The 10557-nt window shown below is 33.7% G+C and overlaps 2 protein-coding genes across 2 annotated transcripts; both read left to right on the top strand.

The window, feature by feature from the left end:
* The first annotated feature begins 4937 nt into the window (after nucleotides 1–4937).
* On the top strand, nucleotides 4938–8471 carry LOC145004187 (uncharacterized). The gene is made up of 7 exons (XM_078963076.1): nucleotides 4938–5319; nucleotides 6034–6534; nucleotides 6621–6743; nucleotides 6823–6978; nucleotides 7085–7198; nucleotides 7293–7680; nucleotides 7786–8471. Exons 1-6 carry the CDS (start codon nucleotides 4956–4958, stop codon nucleotides 7559–7561), a joined length of 1527 nt encoding a protein of 508 aa, XP_078819202.1. The 5' UTR covers nucleotides 4938–4955; the 3' UTR covers nucleotides 7562–7680; nucleotides 7786–8471.
* On the top strand, nucleotides 7585–8382 carry LOC145006979 (uncharacterized). Its single transcript, XM_078965989.1, has 2 exons — nucleotides 7585–7680; nucleotides 7786–8382. Exons 1-2 carry the CDS (start codon nucleotides 7585–7587, stop codon nucleotides 8380–8382), a joined length of 693 nt encoding a protein of 230 aa, XP_078822115.1.
* Nucleotides 8472–10557: the final 2086 nt, after the last annotated feature.

The raw sequence follows: 10557 nt of genomic DNA, 5'->3' as shown, positions 1-10557 counted from the left end.
TGATGGATCCGTTGAGCGTTATAAAGCCAGACTTGTTGCGAAAGAGTCCGCGCAAAAGTATGGTATGGATTATGAGGAGACGTTTGCTCCTGTTGCAAAAATGACAACTGTTCGCACCTTGATTGCAGTTTCTTCCATTCTTCAATGGAATATTTATCAAATGGATGTCAAGAATGCTTTCTTGAATGGCGATCTTCATGAAGAAGTATACATGTCTCCTCCCCCTGGTATTGCTCACCGACCAGGTGAAGTTTGTCGACTTCGGAAGGCTCTATATGGCCTCAAACAAGCCCCTCGTGCTTGGTTTGAGAAATTTTCTACGGTGATTACTTCTCTTGTTTTTCAACCAAGTAACCATGATTCGGCTCTATTTATTCGATGTACGAATGCAGGGCGGATTATTCTTTCCTTGTATGTCGATGGCATGATTATTACTGGTGATGATCATGATGGTATAGAGTCTTTAAAGCGTGATTTAGCTCACCGTTTTGCTATGAAAGACTTGGTATTACTTCGTTATTTCTTGGGGATTGAAGTTGCTCAATCTCCAAAGGGTTATCTTTTATCTCAAACGAAGTATATTTCAGATTTGTTTGAACGTGCACGACTCACGGATAATCGACCAGTTGATACGCCTATAGAGAGTAATGCAAAGTACTCTCCAACTGATGGTGTCCCATTATCAGATCCAAGTCTTTATCGTACCATTGTTGGGAGTTTGGTTTACCTGACTGTCACTAGACCAGATATTGCTCATGCAGTTCATGTGGTTAGCCAATTTGTCACTGCTCCTACTACTGTTCATTGGGGAGCTGTTCTTCGTATTTTGAGATATTTACGTGGTACTCAGTTCTGCACTCTTATGTTTCCTTCTTCATCCTCTCTTGAGTTGCGTGCCTATAGTGATGCAAATTGGGATAGTGATATTTATGATCGTAAGTCCACTACTGGGTATTGTGTTTTTCTTGGAGATTCATTGATATCATGGAAAAGCAAGAAACAAGATGTTGTTTCTCGATCTTTTACAGAATCTGAGTATCGAGCCATAGCTATCGCCACATGTGAGATTGTTTGGTTGAGATGGCTTCTTGCAGATATGGGCGTTCACATCTCTCAGCCTACCCCTTTGTATTGTGATAACGAGAGTGCAATAATGATTGCCAAGAATTCAGTGTTTCATGAGCGCACAAAGCACATTGAGATTGACTGTCATTTCACACGTCATCATCTCCAGAAGGGCACTATCTCCCTTCCTTATGTTCCTTCCTCTTTGCAGATTGCTGATATTCTTACGAAGCCGTTGACTGCTCCTCGATTCCATTTTCTGTCTGACAAACTCTCAATGCTTATTGTTGTTGCATTGTGAGTTTGAAGGGGGATGTTAACCTAATAATATTTTGGGCTTTATTTTGTATTGGGTTTTATGATTGGGCCTTTCCGCTAGGAAACCCTAATTAGTTTGTCTATATATTATGTCTTTCCTTTTCATTGTATTTGTACTTCTCTTTGATAGTAATATGAAACCCTAGCCGTTATATGTATTTCATTTGTTAGCTTACAGTGTTAATCGATTAAGAGTCGGCTCCTTCTCTTCCGACGTCGTCTGCTTCTCCGGAATACCTCCAACACTCCTCGTCATCTATGAAGGTTAGTACCTCATGAATCAGTCCTCAGCATATTCGTTGGTAGTTTTGTACTTTTCTTCCCTGTTAACTGTTAAGATATGTTTGATTTGTGGTCAATGTGTTGATTAGTCAAAATTGTTTGTCTCAAGCATCGATTTATACATATTTCAATGTGATTGAAACATTTTTTTTTCAGCTTTTTAAACCTTGGTTGTGTGTTGTTCAACCTTAATGCAGGGTCGGTTCAGATAGTGGGCAACCCGGGCGACCGCCCAGGGCCCACGACTCCAGGGGGGTCAAAATTTATGGGCTATGTATGTATGTATGTATATATATATATATATATATATATATATATATATATATATATATATATATATATATATATTAGGGCCTAAAGTTAATTGAAATTCAAGTTAGCTTAAAAGATAAACAATTTAGTTTGTTTGTTATTGCAAAAGTGAAAATGTCTATAAAAGATATTTTTTTGAATCTTATTATATTTGTCTTTAAAGGGATCTTTTTTTTTTCACCCTGTGCCTCATATATGTTTGGTATATGTTTGGACCGGTCTTGCCTTAATGGGTGTTTACTCTCAACAACATGAGTTGGTTGTTTGTTTATGTTTTATGTATACATAATATTTAACTATTTATTTAGTTCAAAACAATGTTATTAGACAAAGTGTTAAGATGTTAAGCTATTGTTGGCGATTTTAGTTCTCCTCCTATGTTAAATGTTAGGAACTTATGCTGAGAAATTGTGTTCACTCTTTTAAAAATGTGAAGTTGTTAAAGCTATTAAGCTATTTTCTATTTTAAGCATGTTAATTGTAAAAGATTCAATTTCATCACGGAACATAAACAATCACTAGGCATATCTTGTTAGCTTCATTTGCTTATAAACTATCATATGCTTGTATAATGATGCCAACACATCATGTATGTATGTATATTTTTCTATTTGGTGTTAGCAGTGTAATAAATTATTTATTTCATGTTGCAGAATCCAGAAAATCAAATTTATCAAAAATAATTTGAAGTGTCTGCAAAGGTATATATTCAATTATGTTTCACTTATATTTTTAGTTAATTTAAAAAACCATGTTTTATGTTTTCACCAATTTATGCAACTAACATCCTTAATAAAACAATGATTCACCTTTTTACCAATATATGTATGGGTTATTCTTGCTGTGTCGATTGTGGTGCGGAAGCACTCAATTTGATTTGCAGTTGCATGAAAGACAATCTGAAATGGATGTGCCACAAACACAATTACAAGAAAATGGCGGCCATTTTGAGACATTTGAACAAACCACTTTATAATCCGATAAATAGTTCTTAGCGTTATGTTTTTGTTAAACATTTGTAATGTATTTGACAATTTTCCTTATAATGAGTGTTTTTTTTTTTGTGGTTGAATAAGAATATAAATTTAGGTCTAATGTATTGAGCTTTTCTTGTATTTTGGGCAAAAAAATATGGATTTTAGTACAATTATTTCAATTTTTTTTAATAAAATCCTTTTAGTGACAGATTTTTGATAGATAAATATGTCACAGCAAATTGGAAAAGTCGTATGCAATCTGTAGTAAAATATTTCGTAGGCAATCTGTAGAAAATGATTCCGTAGGGAATCAATAGGTAATAATTTTGTAGGTAACCTGTAGATGATAATTATGTAGGTAATCTATAGTAAAAATGGATATGTAGATAGGCCGTAGGTAAATGTAGCTGTAGGCAATCTGTAGGTAAGTTACCATCAGAAATTTCCGTAGGCAGCCTGTAAGAAATTCCGTAGGCAATCCGTCACAACCAATTACCAACGAGCTATATTCCTACAGAGGTGTTTCTATAGCCAATCTGTAGGTAATCTGTTTTACCTACAGGTTTATATTGTATTCGATACTTTCATTGTTTAGTCTCCGCTTTATCTTTTTACACTCACGTTGTGTTTGTCAGAAGATATTCCTACACAGATAAGAGCATTAAAGATGAATAAAGTACCGAATTTTTTTTTTAAACCGCAACTACCCTACTCCTAGTATCTTTTTTTAATAATTACTTTATTCTAATGAATCTTGTCAATACTAGGATTGGGCTGGTGGGGGTTATGTCAGTGGCGTGGAAAAAGTGTGCATATGTATGTCATTTGGGTCCTCTCATATTTCCGGTTAGCATTTTTATCCTTCCACTTAGTGGTGGATTCAGGATTAAAGCAAAGGTATATCGCGGACAAAAAAAATCGTGTAGAACACAATAAAAAAAATCCGAAAAAAAATACACTAGTAATATTTTTTTGAGGTGTATCCGTAACGAATCTGTAGGTATAATTTACCCATGAGCATTTATGCTACAGGCGTTTTTCCGTAGAAGTTATGTAGGTATCGCATTATACCACCGAATACGGATTGTGTTGTAGATATTGACCTTGTTTTCTAGTGGTGTCTAGTAGTGCTAGTTAGTTTTCAACGTTAGTATAATTGAATGTTAATCCAATTTCACTAATGATCTGAATTGGTTACTAAATAGCTAGTTTATAGGACATATGGGTCGCTCTAAGTTTCATTTACTTTGTCACTTAAGAGAAACTTTAGATGAAATTGGTTTTCTATATGGTATATGTAGTGGTCATGAGTAATTGTTGATAGTTTAATATTAATCGGTTTTGATGAGGCATGTATTATTAATAATGTTATTATTAATATTATAGTTTTTTTTTTTTTTTAATTTTTTTATTATTATTTTTTTTTAGATTTAAAATTGAATACTCGAAGTTTTTCAAGTTCGAATTATTTAAAGACCTCTCAGTGTTGGAATATCGGTAGCAAAAAGAAAGAGTAATAAGTGAGTAAAGATAAAGCGGAGAGCACGCAATGCATGCATGCAAGTACTATGGAATATATCAAACGGATCTTGGTGTTATGAAATGACATGTGATGTCCCTCAATTCCTTTACACTTTTAGTTGTTCTCTATCTTGGTGTGTTAGGTATAATATTAGTGCTGAATAGCGATTAGTTTCCAGGATTAGTTAAATATAGAGTGGTGTACACGGGCTAATTTGTACTCTGTCTCCAATTCCCTGCTGGCTTTATTCTTTTCAATAAATACTGCCATTAAAAAGAATAAACAAATCGTATAGATTAGTAACGCCCCTAATCTGTGTGGGAATATGTTTCGCTAAAAGAAAGTAAATGGACAAAAGATAAAGCCGATATACTAGTTGATGCACGCATCGAATATAATATTTAACCCTGCCCTATATATAAACCATGAAGAAGCTCATCAACATGCAATTAACCCACACATATATATATCTCTTCTCCATGCGAATGGCACTCCCATCAAACCCATCATCTTCTTCTTCTGATGCCTCCTCATTATACCCAGATCCATTTCATGCAAATGTTTCTAACTTCGTTTCTGTGAAGCTTTCCAGTGAAGGAAACTACCGTCTATGGGAGAAGCAGATGGGGTGCCTCCTGAAGAGTTACAATCTGCATGGCATTGTATGTGAACCAAGTACCCCAGACCTGATCATTACCCGATTTGACAGACTTGTCAAGGGTTGGATTTTTGGTTCGATTAGTGAAGAGCTACTTGACAATGTTGTTGAACTTGAATCAGCTAAAGCAGTTTGGGACAAACTACAATCTATCTACTGTCCGTCTATAATGATTCCTCAAACAGGTATTCTCTTGTTATTCCAAACTCAATATTGCAACATTCTAACAATCAACACTGCTTCATATGCACTTATAAGTTTTATACTCATGATTGCCTGTCTCACGTGTGGTAGACTATTAAAATTACAATTTCCACTTGACGAACAATTTGATGCGTATATATATATATATATATATATATATATATATATATATATATATATATATATATATATATATATATATATATATGCTTTTAATCACATTTGCATCATCGTTTATAAACACACTGCTGTTACATAAAGCTTCTAGAACTTCCAGACTGAGTAAAACAATTGCATAATATGCATAAGTTGGATTATGTAATGCGTGTAATGCACGTATTTTACTTAATTTAGAAGTCCGTAAGCATAGTAGTTATATAAGTTTGCAGTGTGAGTTTAAATGTTCCAACTGAGACAAAAACAGAAGATAAAGAAAGACTTGGAACAGAAACAAAACCTCAAGACATAATTAATTTTAACAGATATACAAACAAAAGTTGAAGACCCAATAAGGGACGGCCAAATCAAGATCACACGCAACAAGGAGTGGGGGGTTAGAGGGAGGGCAAAGTGGGCAGCACAGGGCCTAAATTTTTTTATTATATATTTTTATTTAAAAATACAAAATTATAATAAAGACAAGGGCCCTTTTTTTCTTGTTCGTCCTGGGCCTTTAAGAATATTTCATTTTTCAGGACCGGCCTACAAGGAGTCGTTAATGCTTAAGGCTATATTGAAAGGGAAATGGCAGGAAGTAAAATCCAAACTAAAAGAAGATAAAGCCGCAGCCACAGAGGCAATAAACAGTGATGGGAACACAGTGCTTCATATAGCTGTTGGAATAGGTCGTAACATTCTGGTCAATGAAATATTATCTTTAATAGAACCCGGACAATTACCTTATATTGTAAATTTAGATGGAAGCACTGCCCTTCACATTGCAGCAATCGTTGGCAACACAGAAGCAGCAACGCTCTTGATTAAAAAAGACAGAAGTTTGTTGGAAATTGAAGACAATAAATATGAAACACCTTTGCATAAAGCTTTTCAAAATATGCATCTTGACACCATTGATTGTTTGTTCAAAGCTTTCTTCGATGATATAAAAGGAAAGGAAATGACTTTTCCTTTAACGAATTCTGCTGTAAACCAAGTCGTTCACCTTCTTGTTAATGCTGTTTCTGCAAAAAAATATGGTGCGTACACAATATATACTATAGAAATACGATGATCCAAAGATTTACTGCTTTAAATATTCACAGTTTTTCCAATATGCTCGCAGATTTAGCAACAGAGTTAGTCAAAAAATTTCCAGAGTGTGCTGTGCAATATGATAATGTACTTCTAGCAATAGCTAAAACTTTCCCAATTGGGCTGGATTACTGGGAAACACTTATTTATCCAAGTAAGTTTCTAATATACTAGAGATATACTATAATCTGTTTGTTATTCTTTTAATTTTTATTATGATTTTTTCCTTTCAGGTATGGGTGATATCTGTGAAAGGACAGTCAAAAGAGCCAAGGACTCGTTTAAAATATTAGTAGACTACTACGAAGGCATGATGTCTTTAATGGAAGATATACCTGACGACGTGATCATTGGTACCAGACGACTGCTACTATACTTCACATTGAAAGGTGAGATATTGATATATAACCTGTTAATACAACCCCAGAATTAATCACATAATTGACATCACAAAATATAACCTATTTTACAAATGAAAGTTTTCTACTTATGCAGGTCCATTAGCGGTGCTTGCTTGGATTTATTTCATGATTCGCCTACTCATATCAATGCTTTATTTTCCATTCATTATGTTTTATTTCCTCTTCTGGAAGGTTGCAACAAGAGTAGGTATATAATGCATGACTCATGTTTAAACTATAATTAACTTCTATACAATATAAATTTGATGATTGTTTTGAACCAATTATTCTCCAACTCTCAGTTCTACCCATTAAGCATATCGAGAAGAAAATGAAGGAACAGAAATCAGCAAAAGAAGTTCTAAAATTGGTATGTGAGGAAATAGAGAAGTTGGAATTCCCTGATGCTCATCCTCGCTATTACACCAGACCAATTCTTGAGGCTGCATGTCAAGATATTTATGAGGTTGTTGATGAAATTTTCATGAGATCCCCTGAAGCAATTCGATATAAAGATGAGAGTGGGTATGACGTTATACCATTAGGGAGCGTAAGAGTGTTTACAGAATGATCGAAGATTCTTCTAAGAACAATATGTTGCACTTGGTTGGAAGCTTACCTCCTTTGCAGAAACTCAGACAAAGAAAAGGCCCAGCATTACAACTACAGAGAGAGCTTCACTGGCGCCAGGTACGTCCAAAGTCAATTCTTAACCATTATTGTAGCTAGGGAAGTAATATATTTTTTGTTTGATATATATAGTAGCAAAAATAATGGGTTAAATTTATTTTACAGGAAGTGGAGAAGCTCGTGTTTCCCACTTGCACTACAAAAGAGAACACTTTCAAAGAGACACCAGATAAGGTGTTCAGAAGGGAGCACGAAAATATGGTGAAGGAAGCAGAAAAGTGGATGAAAGCAGTAGCAGAATCATGCAGCATCACTGCAGCACTAATTACCACAATTGTGTTTGCGGCAGCCATTACAGTACCAGGTGGAAGCAATCAAGAAACAGGCATCCCTGTGTTTACAAAAGAAATTGCTTTCACGATCTTTGCAATAACAGATGCAATCTCACTATTTGCATCCAGCACAGCATTACTGATGTTCTTGTCGATCCTCACAGGAAGTTTTGATGAGAGAGATTTTCTCTTCACTTTGCCAAGACGACTGATGGTTGGTCTTTGTGCGTTGATGCTATCTACAACTGCCATGATGGTGGCCTTTGGGGCAACGTTGTTCCTTGTCTTTTGTCATAAAAGACCATGGATGCTTGTTCCAATTTGTGTATTATCTTCGGTCCCCATTGCAACTTTTGGTAAACTTCAAATCCCCCTCATATTAGATCTCTATCGGTCGACTTATGTAAACATCTTTGGCATTCCAAACTAATTGTTCAGGATGAGAATTTATTAAGTGTCAGGTGTGTTTGGTTGGATGGAATGAAATGAATTAACTAATGAAATGGATAAGGTAATTGAATGGATTATTATCATGTTATTGTCGTGTTTGTTTACTCCAACGTAAATAAGTCATTAATACTTGTTGTTTGTACGGTGGTATGAAAATTCAAATAAATGGAATGAATTAATGGGCATTGACAAACACTACTAAAAAAGCGCTTTTTCAGAGGGACATTTTCCTTGGAAATTCCTAGGAAAACCGCATTTCCGAGGAAATGCCAAGAAAATCTTGTGCGTAGGTAAAACCCTCCTAGGAAATGTTTTGTATGCGATTTCTGAGGAACTTTCCGACGCATTTTATAGGAAATAGTTTTGTCGGAAGTACCGAGGGTTTTCCTAGGAAGTTTATTTCCGACTAATTTCAATTCCGAGGAATTTTGGAGGAAGTTTATTTCCGAGGAATTTCCGAGAAAGTTTCAACAACATTATCCTAGAAAAAAAATATTTACTAGAAACCAGATCTGCTTGAAAATTAAGGTTCATTATATAGTTGCTCTTTTGTGTTCTTGATATATAATCATGGTCAAACTTACGCTTCATATGATAAGCTACCATCCTTTACCGCTGGGAAAGAAAAAAAATCATCAAAATGAATGGCGAAAGTTTACATTCCAAATGTAATGTTCAACAAAATTTTTGACTTGTTTGGTGCAAGCAAAGAAGTTTTTTTATTCACACTGAAAACATTTCTATAATAAACATTTCTATATTAAACATCGTGCTTGTTTGGTGCAAGCAAAGAAGTTTGATTAGGAAATGTGTTTTTCTTGTATGGTTCTGGTTCTATTTACACGATACTTATAGAGATTAGTTGTGCTTAAATGATTATTATGCTTTGATAGTGTGAGAAAGAGTGATCACGAGCTTATGACTCCAGTTTTCAGATATGATGTTTCTTGGGCTGTCATGTAGCAAGTAAAACTCTAGAATGTTCATTATGATCTTGAAATGATGACAAATGGAAGCAAGATCTTTAATACATGGTAACTTTTACACATTTCAATTTCTTTTTCTAAATATGGTGCTCATCATTTTTACCCTTCTTTAATTGTTTATATCACAAAGTTCATGACTCTGACTTCATTTTCAATGAGAAATCATCTTTTTTTACCTTTTATTTGTTCATATTATTATATATCACAAAGTTCACAAGATTGGTTTTTTCAATGACAAATTTATGTTTTGCTTTGCATCAATCACAAAGTAAGCATCACTAACTCAAGTTTTCCCTCGGTTCTACGTTTATTAATCATAAAAAATTGTATGTGGATTCAATATTCTACTAAAAGTGAGGTTTTCATGTAATATTACGTTATTTACCAATTTCATGAACTTATATTCTTGCTCTGCGGCTGAGTAAGTTTTATTCTTTACCATTTTTTGGGTTGATTGAAGTCTGATTGGTTCAGGGTCATATATAAACAAAGAAGGCTTAATAACATAACATTTGCATTTAATTTTATATATATTGAAGTGCTTGAGAGTAAGGACTATAGTTCTGCTACTCATTGTTAATGAATATATCCATATTACCCCCTTTTTAGAATTAAGTTAATTATTTTTATGTTTATCACAAAATATGTGCAGATGGCAGAAATGTTATAACTGGTAGCTTCTTTGCACTTTATTCTTTTATAGCATGCTACTTTCAATTATTGATTTTATTAGACCAATACATACACACATAATCCCACATATAATTAGAAATACAAAACAAACATTATAATTTGAAATGCTACCTATTTATATCACTCTACTCTCAAAGTGCAATGCTCTAATATGAAAACAAATTTCCAAACTTATGTAAAACATTTTACAAACAACCAAGTGTTTATCTTAATGAATTAATGGTTTATTTTCTTATTATCTTTTATATATATATATATATATATATATATATATATATATATATATATATATATATATATATATATATATATAGATCCAGTAATAAATTTTTTTTGGTAGGAAGGTAAAAAAAAAAATTTCTACATATTTTTTTGACAAACAAAAAAAATAAATCACTAGATGATTCATTTGTAAGATGATTCACAAGAAAAAATTCCAAAAAAAAAACATCTTTATGATTCGTTTTTAAGTAAAT

Source organism: Lactuca saligna, chromosome 7 (genome assembly GCF_052625555.1).
Source record: "Lactuca saligna cultivar CGN05327 chromosome 7, ASM5262555v1, whole genome shotgun sequence".
In the NCBI taxonomy this organism is placed as follows: domain Eukaryota; kingdom Viridiplantae; phylum Streptophyta; class Magnoliopsida; order Asterales; family Asteraceae; genus Lactuca; species Lactuca saligna.
The sequence above is the reverse complement of the archived record's forward strand: the minus strand, read 5'-3'. Positions and strand labels throughout refer to the sequence as shown.

Excerpts from the sequence above, each read along its gene's own strand:
- LOC145006979 (XM_078965989.1), top strand. The coding sequence starts at position 7,585 with ATGTTGCACTTGGTTGGAAGCTTACCTCCTTTGCAGAAACTCAGACAA. Across the intron at positions 7,681-7,785 it reads GAGAGCTTCACTGGCGCCAG|GAAGTGGAGAAGCTCGTGTT; the intron begins GTACGTCCAAAG and ends TTTATTTTACAG.
- LOC145004187 (XM_078963076.1), top strand. The coding sequence starts at position 4,956 with ATGCGAATGGCACTCCCATCAAACCCATCATCTTCTTCTTCTGATGCC. Across the intron at positions 6,535-6,620 it reads TGTTTCTGCAAAAAAATATG|ATTTAGCAACAGAGTTAGTC; the intron begins GTGCGTACACAA and ends ATATGCTCGCAG. Across the intron at positions 6,979-7,084 it reads ACTATACTTCACATTGAAAG|GTCCATTAGCGGTGCTTGCT; the intron begins GTGAGATATTGA and ends CTACTTATGCAG.